At 45.7% G+C, this 26,895-nt stretch overlaps 1 protein-coding gene across 3 annotated transcripts in view; it reads left to right on the top strand.

The window, feature by feature from the left end:
- The window catches only part of MYO1E (myosin IE), a 202,769-nt gene extending 176,142 nt beyond the window's left edge, over positions 1 to 26,627 (top strand). For all 3 annotated transcript variants that reach the window (XM_019947371.3, XM_033851745.2, XM_033851746.2), the window contains exons 23-28: positions 2,400 to 2,546; positions 4,072 to 4,229; positions 6,935 to 7,027; positions 9,585 to 9,786; positions 21,639 to 21,808; positions 26,241 to 26,627. In XM_019947371.3, the coding sequence (XP_019802930.2) occupies positions 2,400 to 2,546; positions 4,072 to 4,229; positions 6,935 to 7,027; positions 9,585 to 9,786; positions 21,639 to 21,808; positions 26,241 to 26,317 (847 nt within the window). In that variant the 3' untranslated portion in view covers positions 26,318 to 26,627. The remainder of the gene's footprint in view (positions 1 to 2,399; positions 2,547 to 4,071; positions 4,230 to 6,934; positions 7,028 to 9,584; positions 9,787 to 21,638; positions 21,809 to 26,240) is intronic.
- Positions 26,628 to 26,895: the final 268 nt, after the last annotated feature.

Genomic DNA, 26,895 nt, shown 5'->3' with positions numbered 1-26,895 from the left:
CTGTTTTTGGACTGATCACCTACCTTGTGTTCAGCTCTGGATCGGAAGGTGAACGAGACACAGTCCCTGCCTTAAGGAGCTCCATCCCGTCCTGGAAGGAGGAGCAGGGCCCTGAGTAAACACGGGGCACACAGCTTACAAGTGTTGAGAGACTGTTATCCGGGATACTCCTGGGACACAAAAGATGGCAGTGAGCCTTTCCCCTGGGGTTGGGTGAAGCTTCTCCCAGGAGGCCTGACACCACGTATATCTGCACTTCCTCAGAGAGATTAATGTAGGATCCCCGGCTGGTGCCACTGGTGTCTCTGGATGGTAGAATTCCGGATAAGGTTTATTTTCTTCTTTTTTTTTAACCTTTGTAGTTTTCAGTTTACTAAAAGGAGCATCTATTTCATAAGCAGGAAACATTTTTTTAAAAGGCTGAAATAAAGGCAGGGGCTGTCCTACCTGAAACTGCCTTTTCAGCTTTAAAAAAAAAAAAGAGTTTACCCAGCGTTTTGTAACTAATGTTTTTGTGAAGAAGATCTTGGTTAAGGGAGTGAAATAAGATTTTCTCGTGTTGTCAGCAGTACAACAGTGAGCCACAAAGGCGAGAGGAGAAAGAAGGAGTAGTCAGCCAAACCAGGGACTAGGAAAGCATCTTTCAACAAGGCCTACTATGCCAGTCGTCTGTAAGGAATTGCAGGTTGAGCATATGAATAAGACGGGGGTGAAGTCCAAACATAAGTCTGAGTTTTTAGGAAAAAAAACAAATGTAAAAGCTTTGTTTTCAGATCTGGGAACCTGGGCTGAGGAGAGGGGAATGAGTTGAAACTCTGGCCTGGGCAAAGATGATTTCCTAACTCTCTGACTCGGGTCACCAAAGGGAGGGGTTTTTGAATCTGATGGTTGAAGTCAAAGTATCCAAACAGCCTCTTCTCATTTCCAGACTCACACTGATAATTGACCTTGATGTTTTGCCCTGCTTGCTTTATTTCTTTATGATCATGAAACTTCTAATACATCTGAGCACATTAAACTACTCAAGGTTTCCTGTGTTGGACTCATTTAATAACCCTGTTGAATAATCACTCTACCGCCTAAAGTACAGCCAGGCAAACAGACATGCCCAGACATGAGTCAGGCAGCTGAAATGGGAGTTTCACTCCACCGCACACACCAAAAAGTGGTGCTGCTTTTCTGCCTCTTCCCCGTTGTACACCCTCCTTCCTAAAGCAGAGGTCTTCTTAGACCTCTGCTTTAGATGGTCTAAACCTTCTTAGATGCTTAGAAGGTCTAGACCTTCTTAGATGCTGGGACTTTATTTCTTTAATTTCAAATGACTTGGCAGAGCTGTTGTGAGCAACTTTTACAGAAGTGCCTTTTGGAGTTTTGAATTGCTGTCACTGAAGTGATTAAGACAATTCCAGACTTTTCATCTGCCTAGAAACAGGCAGATGATAGGAGCTTTGTGGCCACACCTTCTGAGGTATATTATTCTCACACTTTTAAGAAAAGATTCCAATTCCAAGTTTGGAAAAGTTTGTGAACAAGGAGGTATAGTGGAGATTGTGAGCTGTCCTGTAATGCCCATTCTCTCCTTTCCATGTGAATAGCTGGCAGCCCACCCAGAGACTACATTTCCCAGGCTCCCTTCACCTAGGTGTAACCAAGTGACACAGTGCTGGCCAATGGGGTGTGAGCAGAAATGACTTGTACAACTTCCTGGTCGTACCTGTAAAGAGGAGGAGTAGACGCCTGGCTCCCAGGCACTGTAGAACTGTCATGTTGGCCCTGAATTGCTTTTACACATGCTCTTGAGTGACAGAGATTAAACCACTGGTTGTCAGGATCTTCATCACGACAAATCCTAGTGCAGGTAGCATGGTTGTGATGTAGGGATGTTTGAAAACAAACTTTTTTTTTACATATACAGACAAATTGTCCTTAAATTCCTGATTTTAAAAGTCATGTGAGAGAATATTTCACTTATGCTTTTGGTGGGCTATAAACTTCTTTTAAAAGCAGATTTTAGTGACTTTATTTTTGCACGTCATTCTGTTTTAAAGATTTTCAGTTATTACAGAGAGAAAGACAGTGGAAATTTAGTGCTATTCTACAGGATTAAAAAAGGAGTGGAGGGGCTTCCCTGGTGGCGCAGTGGTTGAGAGTCCGCCTGCCGATGCAGGGGACACGGGTTCCTGCCCCGGTCCGGGAAGATCCCGCGTGCCGTGGAGCGGCTGGGCCCATGAGCCATGGCCGCTGAGCCTGCGCGTCCGGAGCCTGTGCTCCGCACGGGAGAGGCCACAACAGTGAGAGGCCCGCGTACCGCAAAAAAAAAAAAAAAAAAAAAGGAGTGGAAAAATTCATGGAATAAACAAAACTACAACTTTCATTAAGTCTTTCCAATCTCTTTGCAGTACTATGCAGGATGACCTTTTTATTCTTCATGAGCAAGAATATGACAGTTTGCTTGAATCCGTCTTTAAAACTGAGTTCTTGAGCCTCTTAGCAAAGCGTTATGAGGAAAAAACCCAGAAGCAACTACCTCTGAAATTTAGCAACACGTAAGTTGGGATCTGGGGCCTTGATCTCACTGTTGAGGTCCAGGCTGAGAGGAGGGGAGGCCTACGGGGTGGGGGGATGGGGTCTGACTGGCTTGGGTGCCTCTGAGGAGCCCTGGGTGTCTTGGCTTCCCCCGTGGACACTTAGGGCCTGCAGAAGACAGTCTGGATGGTTGCCACAGGCTTTGAAAACGTCACTTTTGCATTTCTGTGAGATAAGGACTTCATTGCATGGTGTATCTTATCCTCTGAACAAAGGTCACCAACGTGAGGCCAGGAAAAGGCAGATTTTATATATCACCAATAAAAGAATATTTTATTTAGCAGAGCAGGCAGAAGTAGTGTAAGGCTGAAGCAGAAGAAAGTGATTGGAGTGGAACTTAAGTTCCCAAGATCAATGCGTAATACAGCGTGTTGCTGGGGCATTTGGAGACTCGGGGGCTGTGGATGGCTGGTGTCTTGTGTCTGGGCTCTCACCTTCATTTGCTTTAATAATATTGTCTCGTGGACCAGACACTGGCGGAGTGTTGAACTTCTAATCTCACGTTTGCTGAGTGAGTTATTTGGCTTTTTCTTCCTTCATAATTTCCCCATCTATAAAATGGGGATATCCTCCAGTCTTCCTACTCACAAGGAAGAGGCCAAAGTAAAGCCTTAATCCCGTAAGGAGGGGACCTTTCCATAACTCATGCTGCTGTGGTTACAGTGAAACAGATACTGGAAACAGAATGAATTCATTACAGCTTTTCCAAAGAACAATTTGGCCATGAGTACGGGGGGCAATTATTTTTGTCTGGGAATTTGTGATAAGGGAATAACTCAAAAAAAGGAAGAATATAGCCAAGCCACTCGATAGAATAGTCGGCTACTTGCAATTATGATCTTTCTGTCTTACAACATGAAAAAATATAAGGTAAAAAAAAAGCAAACTATGAAATTGCATTATGTAGGCATATAGGCAATGTGGAAAATGAAAACTGGCTGAGGAGTTCTGCAGTTGTGAGTCAATTTCCCTTTTATTTGGGAAGGGAAATGTTGTCGTTTTCCTCCCTGGGATAGGGGTGAGGGTGGAGGAATAGAACTTAACTAGCAGCCACATTCTGTGCAAAGATGTGAGCTCTCTGTGTCTGGCATCTCTCGGTCCTCCACAAACACAGACCTGGGCAATCAGAGAGAAACACAGTGACATACCGCAGCGGGTGTGGCCTGGTGACTGGCCTTTCTTTCTGTTCCTGGGGCAGTCCCACCTGTATCCACTTGACAGAGTGACAAAGCGCCTGTACTGGGGTACCTCCCTCACCAACTGGTGTCTCCCAGGGGCTGGACCCTGAATGCTCTGCCTCTGTCGAGGAAACCCACGGACTGTCATGCCTGGCCGCCGGGCCCGGTGCCTGTTCCGATGATCCAGGCTTGCCTTGTTTCTATAGCACGTTTGCCCAGCAGCACAACGCCATGCTGGGGTCTATGAGCCGCACTTTCTCACTGCTCCATCCCGACTTGTTAATTCCAACAAATATGCTTGTCGCAGGCTTGAAATCAAGTTGAAAAAGGAGAACTGGGGTCCCTGGAGTGCAGGGGGCTCCCGGCAAGTGCAATTCCACCAAGGCTTCGGTGACCTGGCCATCCTCAAGCCCAGCAACAAAGTGCTGCAGGTCAGCATCGGACCCGGGCTGCCCAGGAACTCCCGTAAGTGTTCATGGGCCCCACAGGCGGGACCACTGCTAGGCTTCTGGGCTTCCCGCCTGGCCCTCCCTCATCTTTCCCTGAGCCAAACTCTTTTCCTACCAAATGCTCGTAACACTGCCCAGATCTGCAGGGCAAAGAACCAGTACTTTGACTGCTTCCTGTGGCTGGGGTTTGCTTCAGATTGAAACATTTCAGACTAAACCAACATCAAGGCAAATGGGCAGGTTAAACCTTTCTGAATGATTTTGTAGTTATATGTAGTATTCCTGGCATTACAGCATGAATTGCGTTTAAAACAAATCAGTTTGCTGGCTTTACATTTCCCAGCCATTTCCAGTCCGATCTTGTCGACAATACAAACCTCATCCTTTCTGTCAATTTTATTTATTTTTTAAATAAATTTATTTATTTATTTTTGGCTGCATTGGGTCTTCGTTGCTGCACGCAGGGTTTTTCTCTAATTGCGGCGAGTGGGGGCTACTCTTTGTTGCGGTGCGCCGGCTTCTCATTGTGGTGGCTTCTCTTGTTGCGGAGCACAGGGTCTAGGCGCGTGGGCTTCAGTAGTTGTGGCATGCGGGCTCAGTAGTTGTGGCGCACAGGCTTACTTGCTCCGTGGCATGTGGGATCTTCCCAGACCAGGGCTCGAACCCGTGTCCCCTGCATTGGCAGGCAGATTCTTAACCTCTGCACCACCAGGGAAGCCCTTTTCTGTCAATTTGAAAGAAACTGACCATATTTACCAGCTCCCTACACGGTTTTGCTCTGTTACTGTGCATCACATTTAATACCGCCCTCCTTCGCTGTCAATTGCTTCAGTAGAAGACATACATGCAGTAACTCACAGCACAGTCTGACTTCTTTACTGGCCTTTGATTCTTTTTCTATTTATGATATTTATAAAATTATATTTATAAGGCAGAGTAAAATATATTTATATTAAAATATAAATATAATTTATATAAATTATATATAATTTATATTTATAATTTAGAGTAATTACATATGCTATGTACTCATATAATGTAGATATCTTTACAGAATGCAGCCCATGTGTACGGTCGATGAAGAGTATGCCAGGTCGGGAATTCCCTGGTGGTCCAGTGGTTAGGACTTGGTGCTTTCACTGCCGGGGCCTGGGTTTGATCCCTGGTTGGGGAAGTAAGATCCCGCAAGCCACACGGCCAAAAAAAAAAAAAAGAGTATGACAGGTATAAAATAGGCCTTTATGACATCTGTCTACAAGGCGCACATTGGCACGTACTATGTAACTCACTAATACAGTACAGAGAAATAGCCACTCAGAAAAGGTTGGTATATATCTGTGTATCAGTTGGTATTTGCAGAAGACAGCACATTTAGGTGGGATTTTTTTAAGAGACTTTTACATAAAAGGACTCTTTGCAGGGGTGTTGGCAGGGCTAAGGGAACAAAGTTGGGACTCGGGCAGAGAACAGCAGGATCCCACTGTTACTCTAAGGATGTAGGTAGAGGAGACCCCAGAAAAGAATCTGAAAAAGAATGTATGTATATCAGAGTCACTTTGCTGTACACCAGAAACCATAAATCAACTATACTTCAATCTGGGGAAAAAAAGGAAGAGATACGCCAGCCGCTCTCTCCTCTGGCACCCCAGTCTCCTGCCGGTGCCTCCCACTGACCAAACCCAACTGGAATGCAGAGGCCTAGCACTCCATTGGGCTCAGAACCCAGGGCACAGAGCACGGCAAAGGAGAGCACGGCAAAGGAGAGCTACACCAGCAAGATGTGTATGAGCAACGCTCTCAGCAGGCCTCAAAGTGAAACGTTGTCTAATACGGTGTTTTATTATATCTTCATGGGGAAAAGGGGGCAGGAAGGGGGACACCCTAACCTGGCCTCCTCCCCTTGTCCCAGGACCTGAGACCCAGCTCCTCTGCGTTATGCTGTCATGCCTTATCACTTCCTGCTCTTCTCTTTACTAGGAATTCCCTCTGCACCCCTCTTCCCGCTGGTTTAATCAGCTTCATGTCCTGAAGCTCCTTCATGTCCCACTCGAGACCTTGTTTACTGTGTTCCTTTCCAACACATAGTCTCTGCAGAGATCTCGTCTGGCCCCCAGTGGCCCGGCCGCCCCAGCCCTAATTCCGGCCCACATGAAGCTCCATTTGGCCCTGCTTGTTTTCTAACACTTGCACGTCTGTGTCCAGGGTATCAGTCTGCTTCTACCCTTCAGGGTCTCTGTGTTTACTTAGAAGACTGTAGAACGCAAACTCTGGCGAGAAAGGCTCTGGACTAAAGCAGAGGTGCTGGAGCTGCGGTGTCCTTCACGTCAGTGACCACGATGTGCAGCAGACAGCCTCGGCTTCTGCGGTGCTGTGGTCAGAGCATGAGTGTGAACATTCAGACGTCTCCTCTGTCCCTTTGCAAAGTCTACAACAATAGAAACCCCTTTGTAAGCTTATTAATAACACCTCTTTGTAAAGCTACTGGCTCTGACATTTCAAATCCCTCCCTCCATCACATGTCCTCCAGCCCCTCCCATCCAATAGCTGCGAGGACAATTCTTCCCTCAAACAGCTGTCTCCACTGCAACCAGCCTCCTGCAGATCCGACGGAGACCTGCGTTCCAAACTTCTCAAAAGTTCTCCATAAGCAGAAGACCATCGGGAGCCATAAAACCAGCCAGTAGCCGCCGATCTTAACTTTGTCTTGCTGGTTTATTTCAGGTCCTACCCGAAGGAACACCGTTCAAAGCAGAGGTTATTCCAGCGGGACTCACAATGCCAACTACCCAATGAGAGCTGCCCCTCCGCCACCAGGTAAGCCAAGCATGGGCCATAGACTAGACCCAGATGTGTAAAATACCTTGAGGAAGAAACGCATTAGCCAGTAAGTGCCCACATATTAGCCAGCCGTGAGCCATTTCATTGCCAGAGGTACTCCTCCCAACACAGTGGCCCTACCTGTGACCCCAAAATCCAGGGGAGGCATGGATGAGCTCCTGAGAGTGCACGGTGGCTGAGTCAGCGGTTTGCATTTCCTTACCTGGCAGTGTTACCTCCCTTAGGAAAGGCTTTGTACATCAGTAAGAGGAAATGGAGCTCCTTGTCCATGACGACCAGAATGTCGTCAGCTTTTAAGGTGTAGGACACTGCCTCTATGGAAATTGGAGTTTGCAAGGTCTAACCCCACCACTACTCACCTCCAGCCCAATACCATGACAATACTTTGCAACTAGTTAACAGCTGAGTGAATAAATAGAAAGTCTATTCTTAATCAGATAGAATCTACGAGAACTGCTCCAAGAAATAAAGTAATATCTGGGAGAATACAAAATGGATTCAGAAAAATGTTTAGATCGTATGTTTCATTTTTCTCATTTTTTTAAATGATAAAAATAGAGCATGCAAGTCAAAATCCAAACCCAAATACATGTAAGAGGTTTTGCCCTTCAAAGAATCTGTTTAGTATTGGAAGAGTACTCTCAAAACTCACAAAATGTTTTTCCAACACTCACGATTCAGTTCATGAGGAACTGTCCCCAGAGTGTTTGATGTTAATAAGTTTAGGATTGTAGGTCTGAAAAGGGTCATCTTGGGACCACACTTGACTCAGATCCTCCCAGACAAGGAAACTAATTTGTAGCAGTGTCCAAAATAAGCAGTAAAAAGCATTTCTTTTGTCTCCTGCTCTGGAGTCTCACAGTTGGCGTGCTGAAGTATGGACAACCATGCCTATCAGTGAGAAACTAATTCTCATCTCTTTTGGAGTCCCCATCCTGCCTGGCCCAGCTGTCTTTCCTCCCCTCTGCCTTTATCCTTGAAGAAAATCCAAGCACAAAAGAACCTAAGAGAACCAGTGTAGTGTTTTGTTACTACTTATGCGCCAGCCGCCCGTGCAAAATCCTGGCCAGACCACCTGGAAAGCTCATTTGCCTCAGCTGTGTTGGCCACAGTCGGCTCAGACCAAATACCTGACCTTGAGCACAGCTCCCAACCTCTGTGTGTGACAGTTCCTTCACCAATAAAAGGAGGCGATTGGACCCCAATCCCTTACATCAGTACTTCTCATACTATCTATGATGAAGGATCAAGGGCTTGGGGTTTCGTTTTGTTTTGTTTTGGGTTTTTGGGGGGTTTTTAACTTAATTTTTAATCCATCACGAACTATTCTTTTGTAAGATATAATAAAAGTTACTAGAAGAGTGGAATTTTAAAAGCATTCAAAATGTAAGCCAAAATTTCTTACTAGATTCAACAGACATGAGATATGTCTGTGAAACTGCTGTGAACGTTTCTAAATGCTTGCTCTTAATTTCTGAGCTTATTGATGGTGGGTGGGTCACGAGTGGCACGGAGCAGTCCATCTATGGGACCCCTTTTGAGTATCATGGCCCTGGAACACGTCCCACTCTGGATGCCCTTCTGCTGTCCTTGGCAACCTTGGCAGCATGTGGGGTCTCCGCAAGCTCCTTGTCTCTTTCATGAAGAAATTGACACTCTGAAAGGTCAAGTATCTCGCTCAAGGTCAACACAGCTATCAGAGGCAGAGCCAAACCTGAACCCCGAGTTGCCTTATAAACTAAGGGTCATCCCACTGGTACCAAAGAGTTCTTCTCTTAATTCGCATGGAAGAGGTTTGCTTTACGGTGGCTTTACCAAAAGCGTGCCTTGGGGAGCCTTGTTCCCCTTCACTCTTCCCCAAATCTGTCAGTGAGAGAAGAGATAAGGGCTTCTTCATACATAGCTGGGAATGACAGTGCCGCTTTCAGCCAGGGCGCACGGTTTGGAGCCCAGCACCAGTCTGTTATTTACCAGATAATGCGATCTTGACCAGGAACAGTTTGGCTAAGACAGCTTGCTCTCTCCAGATTAATCCAACCAACGGCCACATCTCCCCTGCCTGTGTGGGGTGCTCCCTTCACCTCCCACAGCTCCTGCAGAGGACACCCCAGACTGACCCCTTGAAAATGGATGTCCAGCTGTTTAAACAGCTGGCTGCCAGCCCTCCTGAATCACAACGTCATCATTTTTTTTAGACCCAAGAATGTGCCTCCCAACTAGCTGCAGGCTTACCTTTCTTTGACCGTTGGCTTCGAAACCCCGGAACATTTTTGGTGGTTCTAAAGTCAGGATCAACAAGCACGCATGAGCGTCTGCTATGTTGCAGGCACTGGCCGGGCAGTGTACAATGTCTTGGGCTCTATGCCTCGCAAAATATGAGAAGTCATGCCCTCCCTTATTTCAGAAGGGGAAACTGAGGCCTGGCAAAGCTAAGTAACTCACTCTTGGCTAACGGGTGGAAAACAATTTGGAGAGCCTTTAGCATAGGATCAGAAATTTTCTGCTTTGTTTTCTCCTCTTTCCCACTTTCTAGGCTACCATCAGAATGGAGTCATTAAAAACCAGTTTGTGCTGCATCCCCACGCTGCTGGAAACCAGAGGTCCACTCAGAGGAGCCTGTGCCCTTCTATGGCTCGCCCACCCTTACCGCGACAACAGTCCGTTGGCTCAGACCGAGTGTCACAGACGCCGGAGAGCTTGGATTTCCTCAAGGTCCCAGACCAGGGTGCTGCAGGGTAAGAGCCCCACCTCCCATGGGTGAAACTCACGACCTCCATCTCCACCAGCCACACCAAGGCTCAAGGATTTGGAGGGCCATCCACGCATGATTCTCAAGGTTGGTTTTCCACCCACGTGTGTTGTCATCCAGCCCCAAGGCTGTGAAGCCCTCGGTTGCCATTTTCTAAAAGTACAGGCAAGTTGATCCCACACACTTCATTCCCCAGAGAGGCCTTATCTCGGAAACATCACAAGAGGGGTCCCCTTCCACCCTGAGATCTGATCGCTCTGTGACCTTTTTTGCTCTCTGGGATGGTTGAGGAATAATGGGGGTTTCGATTTATATCTGTGCCTGAAGTTGCGTAAACACAACAGCTCAAAGAGTCATTAGATACATAAAGAATACCATCCCAGCATTCTATAGATGGCAGATGTTTGGTTATGAGGACAAATCTTCAGGGCTTTAAAATGAGACCCTCTCTGCCTTTCTATAACAGAAAATGAAGAGGGGAAGAAAAGAAACCAAGGCTTTTTAGTTGAAGGAAGTAAAGATTCCTGGAACTCTGTGTAGATATTCAGAGTTATCAGTGTAGGAAGTGGGTTTGCTGGGTCCTGTGGAGTCACCAGGCATATCACTAGGGCCAACTGCAAGACAAGTGAGTGAACTCTGCTGGGGGGTAGATTTTGGCACCAGTAAACAAAAGAACATTCCAGTAGCCCAAAGATGAACTACCCTAGGATGTAAGGAGCACCTTGTCCCTGGAAGTATTCAGGGACAGGCTGGATGGAAATCACCAGGCTGGAGTATTATAGAGCGATGGTGTCACATACCAGATAAGGATGAGAATCCTGTTTCAGCCCCTGTTACCTGTCTAATATTGGACCTGCTCCTAACCCTCTTTGAGTTTCATTTTGTTTATCTGTACACTGAGGTAATGCCACCAAGCTTGCAGGGTTGCTGGGGGTGGGGGGACGACTAGAGAAAATCTGCATAAGACACCTACCATGGTTCCAGGCATGTAGGAGGCTACTCAGTCAGCTGTAGCTCGATGACGATGATGGTGGTGATGAAGCAATTGTTATCTCGTGGTGGATGAGCTCGTGACTTTTGAGGAATCTTCCGACTCTGCATGATTCTCAGTAGTTCTCTCTGCCTAACCCGATCGTGGGGTTACTGCAGCCCACTCTTCCCCTCCCTCCTGCCCACCTCCGTTTTCTATTCTCACCGTATCTATAGAATAAAGAACTTTCAAGGGTGATCAGGAGACTTGTGTACAAAATAGGGCAGTGCCGGGTGAGAGGCAACAGCTCCTTCCTCTGGGTGGGCAGCCACCCACTCACCTCCAGGCCTTCTCAAAGACCGCAGAGCTCTTAGCAACTTTTCCGGACGTCACCAGGTTCTTTCCTGGTGTTCCTTTTCCCCTAGCAAGTCTTACCTCCTTTGGGCTACAGAGAGGAAAGCACCTTGGTTTTATACAAATGGCATCAGTAGAGTGGCTGCCACTTTCTATTAGATCCCCTCTGTGCTCCCCCAACTCTTGCATAAGTAGCTCTGTCCCACCAGTTTTAATGATCATGGTTTACCTGATTGGCTTGGTCTAAAGAGGAAGTTCTCCTACTTTAATGTACACCAGACTCACCTGGAGAACCTCCTGGCCCACTTCCAGTATTTCTGATTCGGTAGGACCAGGGTAGGGGCCAAGAATTTACATTTCTACCAAGTTCTGAAAGGATGGTGGTGCTGCTGACCCGGGGAGCACATTTTGAAAACCACTTGTCAAGTCATTTTGATGAAACCAGGGAAGTTTTGTATGAAGGTGAATTGGAAGGGTGCTGTTGAGGCAACTGGAGCCTTACTCCCTAACCCAGGCCTATACTATTCAAATGGACGGAAGAAACTAAAATAATCAGACAAGACTTCCTGGGCCCAGTCTGATTTCCCGAACTAGGCAGGGGATTAAAACCAGTCAGCAAAATGCACCAAATCTCTTAGCTCTGTCTGCTAGCTTCCTACTTGCTTTGGTTTTGGCAAGCAAAACCATCTTTCCAGCCTGCTTTGCAAGTTACAGACTTGCACACCAGCCAGCTGGGAGCATCTGTCAGCCAAAAGGCAGGCAATTTAGGAACATTGTGTCTTACCCGAGGCTGCTCCCTTCCAGCCCTCAGCTGCGCTGTTCCCTATTTAAGTCTTATCACACCCTTTGCCACCTTTAGGCCTAAAGATCAGGCATACGTGGTGCTATTTTGGCAGTGGCTGTGGGGCTGGAAGGAGAGGGAACCTTCACAACCGTCTACTAGGCAGTATGATCTTCCTGTATGTAAAACTTGTGTGTAAAACTCGTATGAGGCACACTGAGTCCTGTAGCTACAAGAATCCCAGCCAGCCTCCTCTTTGTACACTTAAATCTGCTGTGATGCAGATATTCCTTAAGAAGTCATACTCTGATCAAAAGGCTGAGCTTTTTCTTTGTATTTATTTTCTAAAACACATAAAGTCAAAGTTAAAATAATTTCTAATGTGGCCAGAGACTTTAGACGAGCATTTCAGGGGCCTCGTGGTTACCTACATTCAACGGTTCTTCTTTGCCAAGAAAACATGAATTGCATTTATTCCGTGGGACGTTGCTGGAGCAAACAGGGACCTTTGGGGTCCCGAGCTTGTACCTTTCCACAGAGACGGAAGTTCCTGTTTACATTACAGTCCCAAACAGTGCCCTTGAATTTACCAACCTATAAAAGGGAGATTACCACCAAGTCTCCTTGGACTTTCAACTCCTGGGTTCATCTTTCCCTCTCCCACCCTCAGTGCACTTTTCTTTACAGACATATTTAGCATAAGCAGTCATCTCTTTTGGATCGTGCAATGTGGATAAAATCAAATGGTGTAATTAGCACCTCAAGTTAATTCAGGAACGTCTTTGTCAGTTTATTTCGGGTTCAGTCGGTTTGGGTTTTATGCTTTTTGGGTTTTTTGTGTTTGCTTTTGGAGAGAACATGAAGCCTTCACTAAATTAATTACCACCCCAGCTGGATTCTTTACCCTTGCCATGCCATGTTTGTTGTCATCATCATTATTACCATTGACCAGGAAAACTAAGACGTAGAAGGAATCATAATCTTGTAGTCCCTTAACATACCTTTTGAACAGTCTGATTCAGGTTCACGATCTTCCTGAGTCTCAGGGAAAGAGAACAGGTAAAGCAAGAATCCGTATAAATAGTTCACTCATCAGCCTTTGCTCTGGCTTCACAGCAACACTTGATTTGCCAATCAAGTGTGCTTTATATTTTCCCTCCTATGACTGAGATGTACGTAATCTACCTCCAGTTCATTACTGGAGGCATTAAAACCCAGACTGGAAATGTTTTTTTCTGTTGGCCTTTTTAATCCTGTGGTCCATTTCATGGGAGGACAACTTCAGGAAATTTCAAGGTACTCCAGAGATTAATCCAACTAGAAGTTGGAGAAACAGAAAAATATTGAAAGTGCTCAGCGGTAGGGCTTCTGGCCATGCCACAAAAGAAGGATCGATAGAAAAATTTAAATGCTGCCTGTGTGTCTCTTGACAGGATTCTCCTAATGGAGCCATATTTTTCAAGGAGCTTAAAATTTCCAACAAGTGTCCAACAGCAATATTTCTTAACCCATAATCTGCAGGAGCAGCAGCCATACCCTGGCCCAGGCAGACACGAAGCTTAGGAATTCCTGGCATCCGTTCCCAAATTTCCAGTCATGTTTATAGATTCAACCTTTTGGAACACAGCACATTTTAAAGAGCCAGTGAAATAAAATGCCATTATTTTCCTTCTTGGAATTTCAAGACATAAATTTCACATCTGCAGAACAAAGACAGACATGATATTTGAAAGCTTAATCCCAGCTCACCCTGTCATAGATGAGGCATACCCGGGTGTCCCAGAGGTGTGGAGACTGCAGAGAAGTTCACAGAAGGTGGAGAAGGTGGCCTGGCCATGTGCAGAGAGCACAGATTCACACTTGCAAGGACTGGGTATGAGTCCCGGGTCATTTGTTCCTTCCTTCATTGATTCATGCATTGAATATTTACTGAACCATGTGCCTGCTGTGTGCCACGTGCCGGCCACATGGATTGTTTCACTAATTACCAGCTGACACCCTCGTGTACGTCACTTAATCCTCCTACACCTTGGTTTCCTCACCTATACTGTATAATAGAGCTAATAATCAGAAATGTAAAACCCAATCGGGGTGTCAGGAAGGTTAAATAAGGGCTTTGTAAACTATGAAGCACAATGCAACTTGAAAGTTTATTTATATTTATTTTATGACTGTTATTCATGTGGTTTGGTCTTGCAGGGAAATATTAATATTCTACCAGGATTGAGAAGTGGGTGTCCCCTGGCCCAGTGGCTTTACCCTCAAGAGCTCAAACCTCTGGCCTGCATAGAGCTCTAGACGCCATGAGGGGCTAAGCTTCAGGCATTGCTGGCTTTAATGGGGGGGCGGGGGGGAATGGGCAGCCTAGCGAAGCCAAGACAAGGGGACGAGTCAGGGAGACACCCTCTCCCCGTCCCGCTTCCCTGACACACACACATCTAATAGCCATGCCTGCTCTCTGTGGGCTCAGAGCAACAGCAGAACAGAGAGCTGAGAGGTAATATTGCAACAGACACTAGCTGCATTTCAATAACTAAATAAAGTCCAAAACTCCTTCTCCTGCTTTACTATTCCACAGTCTTTTTCTAGTTAAACCTCGTTTGCTCCAATCACTATAACAACCTACATCCCAGGAACAGAGCGAATGAACAATACCTGACTTTACAGCGCTTTGTTGTCATTGATGTCACTTGGCGTTTTGTGTTCTTGTGGGCTTCTGGCCTCTTGAGAGACTAGGCAGCTGTCCACGAGGGCTCAGAGGTCGGTCGGCATCCCGATGTCTCAGGGCGAAGGCACCACTTGGTCTTCCCAGGCACTAAAACGGGGCTTTTCTAGCAGTGCAGGTTTTCACAAAGCAAACTGGGTATAATGTGCTTGATTACTCAGGAAACTTTGTGGTGTGGGTTATAATGTGACTGCCATTAGATGTTTAATTCCCTACTCAGAAAAAGACCTGCTGTAAAAGCAAGGTGCTGTAGCCGAGCTTCTTCATGCGTTTCTCTTCTTAATGAAGAATAGACACAATAAAGTGGTAAATGTGTACAGTCCCTTGGTATCCACGGGGGATTGGTTCACACACACACACACACACGCCAGATAGAAAAATCCGTTCATGCTCAAGTCCCTTATATAATATGGCATAGTATTTGCATATAACCTATGCACATCCTCCTGTGTACTATAAATCATCTCTAGGTTACTTATAATACTGAATACAATGTAAATGTTAGGTAAACAGTTGCCCTGCCCAGCAAATTCTACTTTTGCTTTTTGGAGCTTTCTGGAATTCTTTTTCTGAATATTTTCCAATCTCAGTTGGTTAAATCTGTATCTGGGATGCAGAACCCATGGATGTGAAGGGCCAACTGTACAGATTACCCTGAAAACGACGGGTCACATAGTAACAGGAAAACTAAATTACACTGTGCCAGAGTTACATATAATGAAACAGCTGGATTTGCTCTGTGATGCAGAGTTTTATAACTGTATACCAGTGGCAGTAGGAAAAATAACTTTGTCGTTGTGAGTCTGAAATTCTTACTCCTGCCCCCATTATCCCAATGAAATAGTTGTTTTTATAACAGTTTTCAATCTTGTGAGGTTTATTTGGAATACAAATATCATAAAATGTAAGCACCACCAAAATTATCTAAATCCTGCATATCCATTACAAAATAAATCTAGGCAAAGCACTTTTAGATGAGTGAAAGTGAGTTATCCTGAAGGTGGTGGAGGGACAGCAAGTGGTGTGCTGTGAACGGCTAGCTCTCTGGGGATGAAAAGGCGGGAGCTGTAACATTTGTCTGTTTCTGCTCACTGTGGCCGATTTCAAGCTACCAGGGTGACTACCCCTGGTCCCAGAGCTGGGGGGAGATGTACAGTCTCCCACTGTCCTGTGTTCCCACCACAGGTAGGCAGCAGATGTTAATAACTTCAAGAGCATGGAGAGATGTAAAATGTGGTAAGATAATTAGGTAGGGTCAGATTATGAGTATTTGTTGCCTTTGCTTTTAATATAATTTATTCAGTTAAATGCGTTCAATTTCATCTTTAATAATGACTGTTTAACAACTGACCACAAAACTCCTGAAAGCGTTAACAACCCTCTCTCACAGGCTGGGCTGAGCCAATTCCTGCTCCCTGGGCACGGGGATCTTGTTTGCTGTGTAAGAAAATCTCAATCCCTTTTTCATGGCTTTGAGTGGAGTCAACCAGCACCTAAACGACCTTGATAATTTCTGGCAGCTGGTAGAAAGCCATCCTCTCTCCTCATTATTGACTGCACAGGATCGCCACCTAGTGGTGGAAGGGGATTGTCTGGGTTGAAGGAAGGCTGAGTCTGTCGAACAGAGCTGGGAAAATGGCTGTTCTCGCAGACCGATTCCTGTGGTGCTTTCCAGATCCACAGTATGGTGAATGGAGAGAGTGATCGCCCCATCGGGGCAGGCTTCCTGTGTCCCATGGTACACCTGACCGTAGGGATCTTGTTGAGAGCACTCTGTAAAGCCTTCTTAGAATTAGAAGAAGGGCCTGGGCCGTTGCCGGAATTCCCTCTTTTTACCCCGTGAAGACACTGATCCCTAAACAGGTGAAGTGATGGCCCCAAGTCACATGCCAGCCGGTGTCAGAACTAGGCCTCAAACCCAGTGCACTGACTCTGACTCTTAAGCCACTGTCCCTTCTGCTACTCCCTCAGAACATGCAGATTGAGGCCACACAGTCTTCCTGGGCCTGGCGCCAGGTCCAGGGTCTACAGTGGTGAGAACAGCCGCCCGCATGGAATCTACTGCCCTGCCAGGGAGTCAGCTGGTACAGGCCCCTGTCCCACTGCATTGATCCCCTGCTCTTAGCAGGTGCAGGCTACCAGAGGATGCTGCCCGGGGTGAAACAAGACCCAAAGGCTGAGCAGGAGTTAGCAGCGGTGGTCAGGGGGTGGGGAGCATGGCCGGACCATGGGGCCAGAAAGGTCAGTGTGGCTGGAGCTCTGGGAGCCTGCTGCGTATGCATCGTGCCATCCCCTGATGAAGCCAGCAAGAAATTCCAGGAACCTAGGTCAGTCATTTCACGGGAATTGTTGTGAGATTAAATGAGGCAACATCTGAAAATGCCCAGCACGGTACCTTGCGCAGAGCTCCAGGCAGGGGTTCCCAGACCACGCCCCCTCTGTCAACACTCACAAGAAGAGAGGACATGCTTGGATGTGAGAATGAGGCAGGAGTGACCAGTGAGAAGGAGGGCTTTGCTGTAACTGGCTCACTTTGCGAAGGTGCTGCCCTACTGGAGCAGTTGTACCCTTTCCTGGTTACAGAGGACATTTAAAAAGGAAAAAGCCAGACAGTGGTTACCTCGGGATTGCCTAAGCAGCCCCTTTCCTGATGCAAAATGCAGAGCTGTTCTCCACCTCCACGTCCGTTCCCCATCAAACACAGTCCCCCAGTCCACACTCTGCTCCCCAGCAAACAACGCCCCATCTCGAAGCTACCTGGAATCTCCCCTCTCCCAACTGTGGAGTGCTCTGAGCCCCATTCAGCCAAGGGATAAATGACCAGATGACTTTACACTGCATGGTAGCAGTTGTCCAGGGACAATCAAGCCAGCTGTTGCCAAGAGTTTACTGTACATGGGAACCCAAATCCCCCAGTAATCCCTGAGGTTTTACTTTGATTGGTTTTACTGAGGAAGTAGGCTCTGATGCCTTAGGATCAAAGACCGTGAAGCGGCTGTGTTCACACAGGTGTTTAAATGGTCCCCTCACCTCCATCCTCTCCTCCACTATGTCCCGTATCCTGGGTGGGACACTCAGCAGCTGCTTGCGTACAAGCTGGCTGAGCTCACTCTGGGTATCAGGAGTGCACTTCAGAGCCCAAAGAGGCCCATGCGATTTACTTTCTTTTTTTTAAAGCAGCTTTTTTGAGATATAATTTACATACCATAAAATCAACCCATTCAAATTACAATACGGTTCAACAGGGACTTCCCTCGCGGTCCAGTGGTTAAGGCCCTGCACTTCCACTGCAGGGGGCACGAGTTCGATCTCGTGTTGGGGAACTAAGATCCCACGTGCCTGGTGGCACGGCCAAAAAAAAGTACAATTCGACAGCTTTTAGTATAGTCACAGAGTTGTGCAACCATCATCATAATCTAACTTAGGAAGATTTTCGTTATCCCAAAAAGAACCCTTCTTCCCCTTAGCAGTCATTCCCCCATCCCCCAGCCCTAGGCAACCACTAATCTACTTTCTGTCAGTATAGATAAGCCTTTTCTGGACATTTCATATAAATAGGATCATCCTTCTTTTGTTAACTTTACTCCTAAGTATTATATTCTTTGTGTATCGTAAATGAAATTGTTTTCTCAATTGCATTGCTGAATTGTTCATTGCTAGTGCATTAGAAATAGAGCTGTTTTTTTTTATCATTTATATTTTGGCTGTGTTGGGTCTTCGTTGCTGCACATGGGCTTTCTCTAGTTGGAGCGAGTGGAGGCTACTCTTGGTTGTGGTGCGCGGGCTTCTCATTGCACTGGCTTCTCCTTGTTGCGGAGCATGGGCTCTAGGCGCGCAGGCTTCAGTAGTTGCAGCACACAGGCTCAGTAGTTGTGGCATGCAGGCCCTAGAGCACGTGGACTTCAGTAGTTGTGGCGTGTGGGCTCAGTAGTTGTGGCGCACAGGCTTAGTTTCTCCTCAGCATGTGGGATCTTCTCGGACCAGGGATTGAACCCGTGTACCCTGCATTGGCAGGAGGATTCTTAACCACCGTGCCACCAGGGAAGTCGCCAGATAATTTTTATATATTGATCTTGTGTTCTGTAATCTTGCTGAATCTTTTTATTCTAATAGTTTTTTTTTAAAGTGTATTCCTTAGGATTTTCTATGTGCAAGATCATCTCATCTGCAAATAGAGGTATTTTTACTTCTAATCTGTATGACTTTTATTTTCCTTGACTAATGGCTCTGGCTAGAGCTTCCAGTGGGTATTGAACAGAAGTGGTGAGCTAACACCTGTGTTTTGTTCCTGATCTTAGGGGGAAAGTATGTTTGTCACCAGCAAATATGATGTAGGCTAGGAGTATGTGGACGGGGTCCTAACCCCAACCAGGGGTCAGACTTCCATGAAGACAGGTAGGAAGATGCCAGTGTGGCCTGCAGCAGGATGGGAGGCTGGGAGCCAGCACTGCCACACCTGACAGGGACTTTGTAGGCCAAGAGCAGAGAGAAGCTGTTAGAAGGATTTTCAGTGGAGGGTGAGGTAAACTAATAAATGCTGAGCTGGGGTGATGTTCAGGGAGCCTCGAAAGGAAGCAACTTTAGTTGCTTTCGTTGCTTCCTTTCGTTGCTTCCTTTCCTCGAAAGGAAGGCAGGAAAGACATGAAGGGGGAGGAACTGGGTGACCTCCATCAAAGATGGAGGCAGATGGGCAGAGGAGCGAGCGGGGAGACTCCCGGGAAGGCTGCAGGCAGGATGGCCCTTGTTTTCAGAGGGTCATCCAGCTTTGCCTCCATGCTAAGAGGCCCCCCTGCCCGAAGAATGCACCTAAGTCCCAACACTCTTGGGCTCCAGACACCCCATCAACCTGTATTCTCCCCTGGACATAAGAGAGGCCAACTCTTCATCTGTGAATATTTGGTGAGTGTATGTGTGTGCACACACGTAAGCCTGCACACACACGTGTGCATATGTGCACGTACCCTCCCAACCCTGTTCCCTGGAACTGCCAGAGTGGAGGCTTCCTCCCTCCCAGGGTGTTCTAATGCACACGCCACAGCCCCAGCCCCAGCCCCTCCTCCATTCCTTGTTACTGGGAAATAGATGACTTCTGGTATCCAGGCTAATGGCTCTTACTAACCAAATGCTGACACATCCCTAATATATAGGTTGCTTAATTAAAAACCTGCTTGTCCAGCCAGCTTTCAGAGAAGCAAGCACTTCCCAAGCAGGGAATGGGGATTTCCAATAGACTAGGAAGGAAATGATGTCATGCTAATGAACTATACAATGCCTTTCCTCTTCGATGAAAGAAAGCATCTGGTGGGGGTGGGAAGGTGGGGGCGGGGTTGATCTGAGAAGAGTGGAGCCTGAGTTACCTTGGGGTTTGCTCCCTCCTACTCAGGGAACCCCCCACCCCTGCTGGGGACAGCTAACAGCCAGTAACCCCTCACCCCCAGCCAACCCCCTCGTGATCCGACTTGCTCATCAGCAGCATCTGCTGTCACAGGAGCTCAGCAAGGACAGTGAGGCTCTGGCCTCTTCAGAGCACAGCTCAAAACTGGGTGTGTTTTTTCCTTCCAGAACTCAAGCCCCAGGAAATACCCTCCCTTTTCCTCCCTCCTCCCACAGGTGTTAACAGGCCCAGCCAGACCTAACAGCCAGCCCCACAACGTTGAGCTCAGCCCAGGCCCTCTTAGAAGAAATCTTAAGTTTCTTTCGTAAGCGAATGAATGTAGGCTTCACTTTGGTTAGTCCTTAAGCTAAGGGGGAGGGGGACTGTTTGCTATATTTCTATTTCCTAAATGCATTCTCTAAATGCTTTTCATGAACATATTTAATAAATGGTTGTTCCAGATATGTTTAAAGATCTCAGTAACTAGGACCAACCTAGAGTTACATGCCTTTGAGACAATGTATGTATGAATGGTGACTGGAGGTTACACAGGTTGTAGAAAGAATACATTTAAAGCTAGAAGACCTGGATTAGGGTCTCAAGTTGGAGATATTTTTGATGATCATGACCAGGGAGAGGAGGTGCTACTGGCATCCCAGGGGTAAAGGCGAGGGATGTTGCTTAACACCCTACAGTGCACAGGACAGCCTCCGCAGCAAAGGATTATCTATCCGCCCAAAGTGTCCATAGTGCTGATGTTGAGAAATTACTTTGGATAAACTTTTGCACAAGAACATTCATAGCAGCATTTTTGTGTAATGAAATTGGAATCATCCCAAATGGTCATCAACAATGGAATGGATAAGTAAATTGTGACCTATTCATGCAATGGAATAGTAAGCGTAAAGCAATGAGAATGAATGAATCAAACTACATGCATCAACAGTGTTCATCTCAAAAATGGAGTGAGTGAGGGGATTCCCTGGCAGTCCAGTGGTTAGGACTCAGTGCTTTCAGTGTCGTGGCCCGGGTTCAATCCCTAGTCAGGGAACTAAGATCCCAAGAGCCACGCAGTGCGGCTGGAAAAAAAAAATGGAGCAAGTGATAGTAGCATGTGATTCATTTCATATAGTTAAAAAACAGACAAACTAGAAGTATCGTTTAGGGATACTTATGTGCGTGGTAAAACTACAAAGCAAAGCAGAATTATTAATACAAAATGCAATCTGGGAGGGATTTCAGTTGAGGAGAGGCACCTGCAGGCTTCTATGGTAAAGTTCTGTTTCCACAGTTGAGGGAGGGGGATAGGTACATGACTATTTATTATCATTTAGATGTATAAATATGTTTTATAAACTTTGGTAGGAATATGTGTCTTTTTCACACTTCCTTCTATGCTGGGGACACAGCAACAGAGGCTAATGTTTATGAAGAGCTAGCTACATGCTTTTGCAATGACCTTGTCAGGGAGGGTGCTTTACTCTCCGGGAAAGTTTAGGAAGTGACATGTCCATCTAAGGATAGGGCTGGACTTGAACTTGAGCTGGCCAGTGCTGGCCCCATGCTCCAAACTACCATGTGGTGCTGCTGCCTCCTGTTGGGTCCCTTCTCACCTGCCTCCACTCTTTCCACAGGGTCCGGAGACAAACAACCAGCCGGCCTCCCCCAGCAGGGGGCAGACCCAAGCCCCAGCCCAAGCCCAAGCCTCAGGTGCCACAGTGCAAGGCTCTGTATGCCTATGATGCTCAGGACACAGACGAACTCAGCTTCAATGCCAATGACATTATCGATATTATCAAAGAAGGTAAGTGCATGGCTGGCTGGGACAGCCTCCAAAAAGCATATGGTTATATTTCTATAAAATCTAGTATAAATGTGAAAGGAATTTATGGGCTCCTCTCACTGAAACTTGCAGAGGTAGGTCAGGTTTCAGGCTGATCAAGACTCCAGCTTCATTTTTAAAAAACACTTCTTTCAGCTCTGCCCTCTTCTTTGTATCTGTTCCCTCCTCAGGCTGTTTTTCCTCATGGTAGCAAAAAGGCTGCATCAGTTCCAGGCCAACAGATCAAACCATCTCTGAAATCCGCTTTACCTCTGAAACTTCTCTTAGCCATTGGACAAAAGTCCCAGCTATCCCTCAGATTGGACCAAACTGGTCATGTGCCCATCCCTGAATCAATCTCTGTAGCAAGGCAAAGGCTGTACCCCAAGTGGGTTAGACCTGGCAGGGACTGCCCGAGGTAACGGGAGTTAGGCCTCTCCCACCCAGATTTCATGGCTTCCTCCTAATGAAGGTAGATGGAATGGAAGCTAGGGAGACAACTTGTAACATCTATTATAAAAGTGGTCTGTGGGCTTGGCTGAATACTTTATTAATTTGGTAAAGATAAGTTAGAATATAATATACATATAAGCAAACATTATTCCTTATGGAAGCATTAAAAAACAAAGATGACTCTTAATTTAGGATGTTAGAAAAAGCCCCATGAATGACATGGCGTTTGCGGTGAGGGATGGGAAGACTGACGGAGAGAGGAGCCATGGAGGCCAGAAAGAGTGGGTCCTTTTAGGAAAATGAGCCGACACTCAACCCAGGTGCAGAACCCCTGAGGAGATGTCATGGGGGATGAGATGAAGCCAGAGTGGCCTGGTCCTAGAGGCCCTGGGTGTCAGGCTCAAGACAAGTTGTCAGGAGAGAGTAGAGCCATCCAAGGTGTATGAGCAGAGCAAAGACAACCTGAGTGGACAGTGGTCCATGGCAGGGCTAGCTTTCGGGAAGAGGTAGCCAAGGGCAGTTCTAGGAATCACCTGGGCTCACTCCCAGGAGAATTCCAGGTCCCCAGACCAACCTCCTTCTAAATGTTCTCTGGGTGCTCTTTTTATCTCCTTTAGCCATCTGGTTTTCTACAGGTGTTAATATTTTAAGTCATTTAGTATCCTTCAAAAGTTGGAATAAAAAAAGTATTGAAATAAACTCTTAGTAATACAAACAGGATTTTTATCACCAGCTTTGTTCAGCAAAAATATGGGAAGTGACCTAATATCCAGTGATGGGGATTAGTTTAATAAGCTTTGCTATATCCCTTCAGTGAACTTTGATGCAAAAATTTTTATGTTAAAGATAATGATGCAAAAGTATATACATTATTGAAATGGAAAAATGTTCATGGAGAAAAGGAAAAAGTTAGGTTAGCGACTGTGGACTAGTCTCATTTTTGTAAAAATATAAAACACATGGAATAGAAAAATGTTTTCTAAAAAGACATTTTTAAAAATAGAAAATGTTAAAGTGGTCTCCTTAAGTGTTGAACTTTAAGTATTACTTTCTTTTCACTTCTCAATATTTTCAAAATTTTCTAGAAATAACGTACTGGATATAATTAAAACATATATTTGTGTAAAATGTAGAGTCCTAAAAGTTATCAAAACATGCTATAAATTATTGCTGTAATTTAAACAGTGTGGTGTGAGTGCAGGAATTGACATAGATACAAAGGATAGAATAGCATTCAGAAGCAGACCCTTGTTTGCATAGGTATTTAATAGATGATAAATGTGGCATTTGAAATCAGGGGAAAGGATAGACAATTACTTTCCATTTTGAAAGGAAAATAAAGTTTGATCTCTGCCTCATAAACAAAATAAATATCAGATAAATTAAAGATCTAAAACTATATAATTAAATTACAAAAGTCTTAGAAGGAAACGTAGAATATTAATCTTTGGGTGAGAAAAATCTTCCTATGGAAGATGTCAAACTCAAAAACCATACGGGATTTAACCTCATAAAAAGGCTAATTTGGGCTTCCCTGGTGGCGCAGTGGTTGAGAGTCCACCTGCCGATGCAGGGGACACAGGTTCATGCCCCGGTCCGGGAAGATCCCACATGCCGTGGAGCGGCTGGGCCCGTGAGCCATGGCCGCTGAGCCTGCGCGTCCGGAGCCTGTGCTCCGCAATGGGAGAGACCACAACAGCGAGAGGCCCACGTACCGCAAAAAAAAAAAAAAAGGCTAAATTAAAACCTATATGGTGAATAGCACTGGGAGCAAAGTTAAATTATGGAAAACAGACTAGGCAAAAATGTTTTACATATATAAATAGCTCTTCTATGTAAATAATACAAATAATCCAGCCCAAAAGTGGACAAAGGCTATTGAGGCAATCAGTGCACAGCAGAGCCTCCTTAACCATCAGGGAAGTGCAAAGCAAAGCATTTCACCTGTGATATCAGCAAAGATTAAAATATGAGAGGGACTTCCCTGGCGGTCCAGTGGTTAGGAGTCAGCGCTTTCACTGCCCGGGCCCCAGGTTCAATCCCTGGTCTGGGAACTAAGATCCTGCAAGCTGCAAGATGAGGCCAAAAAAAAAAAAAAAAAAAAAGTGAGAGTTCACATTCCCTAATCCAAATCCTTCGAGCTAACTGAGTTTCAGAAATCAGAGATGGGAGCTTTTTTATAGTATGTAACACCCCTTGCGGGTCCCAGGGGAACAGCTTAGATCAGCCTCAGTATTTCTGCTGTGGAACCTAAGCATGCAGTGGAAAGAGACATCATAAACAAGCCCATGTCAGTTCAGGTCAAGTTTTCCCATGAAATGAGTTACAGAAAACTTAATTTTCAGAACTTTCTGGATTTTGTCATTGCAAATAAAGTGTAGAGTGTAATATCTTTGGTTAGTCAGGGAAATAGGTACCTCCTTTCACTACTGCTGGAATAGACTTTGGGGAAGGAAATTTAACAGTATTTATCAAAATTGTAAAATTCCCATATCAAAATGATTACTTTGGATTTATATATTAACCCCTTCCCCCAAGATAAGTCCCAAATAAATTAATACTTACATGCATAAAAGAAACATAAAAGTCCTAGAAGTAAGTATAGAAGAGTTTTCTTTTTTAATACTGTCGGTGTGGGAAAGGATTTCTAAAAGTGATAGAAAACTAAGAAGCTGTAAAATCATCATCTGATTCAACTGCTCAAATATTAAAACGTCATAAAAATTTAATTAAAATTGGAAGAGGGGTATTTGTAACTCATGTGACAGATTCACTAGTATATAAAGAACTCCTACTCAACAAGATAAGAGACCAGCAACCAATAGAAAAATAGGCAAATGGTATGAACAGTGGCATATAAGCAGCTATAGAATACAGAAGCTCTTTATATACAGATATGAAATGATCTGTAGTATGTATTATTAAGGTTTAAAAAGTACAGAACATGTAGGATGCTATCACTTGTATACAAAAGAGGTTTTTTTGTTTGTTTGAATAAATGCCTTTATAGACATGAAATATCTCTGGAAGAAAGTGCAAGAAATAGGTAATACTGCTTGCCCTCAAAGAAGGGATCTGGGTAGCTGTTTTCACTGTTCATCCTTTTGTACTTTTGCAAGTACACATGAAAGTATTACCTATTACAAAAAATAAATTAGATTTTCTTACAAAGGATACTAGAAGGTGCATATTCTTTGATCCAAGAGTCTATCCTATAGAACTACTTGCATGTGGGCATAAAGACATTTTTTGCATGAACAATGAAAAATTGGGGAACAAATGTCCATCAATAAGGGAATGTTATATAAAATTTGGTATGCAGTGCAGCTGTTTAAAAAATGAGTCATGGAAAGATTACTGAGTACTGAAAAGCAAGATGCAGAATAGTAAGGTATAGAATGGCCTGTTTAAAATGAATGTGTGTGTTTATAATCACAGAAAAATACATACCAAATTACTGCTGAAGGGACTGGGATTAAGCTGGGAAGTAATTACGGTGAAGTGTTGCAGATCACTTCTCCCAGAAAGGCTGTGAGGTGGAGTGAGGAGTGTGAAAGATGCAGTGGGGGAATAGCCACTGTGAAAGAAAAGGGGGGAAGCAGGGTTAGAGCCATCTTACCACAAGGTGACCTCACAGTCTGCTGGGCCAGCAGCTGCTCCAGAGCTGGGACTGCTCGCAGGGGAGGCTGGAAGGCTTAGGCCCCGAGAGAAGCAATGTCTCAAAGGCAGGGCAGATCCCACAGGGCCGAGAGCTGGAGACTGGCAGCAAAACCTCACATCTGGGCAGCGGGTTCTTCTGGAACGGGGCCTGAGTGGCACATCTGCATGTCTAATTTTCATTAAAATTAAGAAGGGAAAGAACATCCCCTTTGCCCGTGGGATGCACCCACACGAGCAGAGTGCATCTGGCCTGGGCAGAAAGCCTTGCTCACTGTCACCTCCACCATCTGTGTCCCTGCAGATCCTTCTGGCTGGTGGACCGGGCGGCTACGAGGCAAGCAGGGCCTGTTCCCCAACAACTACGTGACCAAGATCTGAGGCGCACAGACTCTGATGCACAGGATGAAGGAACTTCAGGCACAGACAGGGGAGGGGACATTTGGGGGCTCTCCTTCTGATCCATAGCGAGCAATTGCTTCTGCAAGGCCTGGAGCTATTCTGGCATCTTGCCCATGGAGGACTTCCAAAAGCTGGGCTGGGGACAGGGAGTGTCACTCCATAAATGATCCTAAAAGGTAGCCTATTCACAGGAACCCCAGAGGGCAAACCAAGCACCCACTCAGATTTATTTATTCTATTTAAACCTGGTGAGAGGACAGGTGAGGTCCACTCAGACCTTGCTGACTCTTGTTATAACAAAATAGCACCTGCTCACTCACCAGGCCCAGGGAATGGCTGTACGCAGCCACTGACAAGTGCCTTTAGTTGAAGAGCACATTTCTTTCATCCCTCTTTTCATTACCTGATGTACACATTCCTCGGCCACCTTCCCTCAGGGAAGACCCACTCTCTGCAGGTGGGGCTTGGCGTGAGCAGGCACTTCCCGTGCAAATGTCAAGGGCCCGCTGAGCCCGCAGGTGCAGTGGGTGCTGGTTTACACGTTGCTGGGCTGCAGG

The sequence above is a fragment of the Tursiops truncatus genome, chromosome 2, assembly GCF_011762595.2.
Source record: "Tursiops truncatus isolate mTurTru1 chromosome 2, mTurTru1.mat.Y, whole genome shotgun sequence".
NCBI classification, from domain to species: domain Eukaryota; kingdom Metazoa; phylum Chordata; class Mammalia; order Artiodactyla; family Delphinidae; genus Tursiops; species Tursiops truncatus.
Note: the sequence above shows the minus strand (reverse complement) of the source record. Positions and strands in the feature narration are given on the sequence as shown.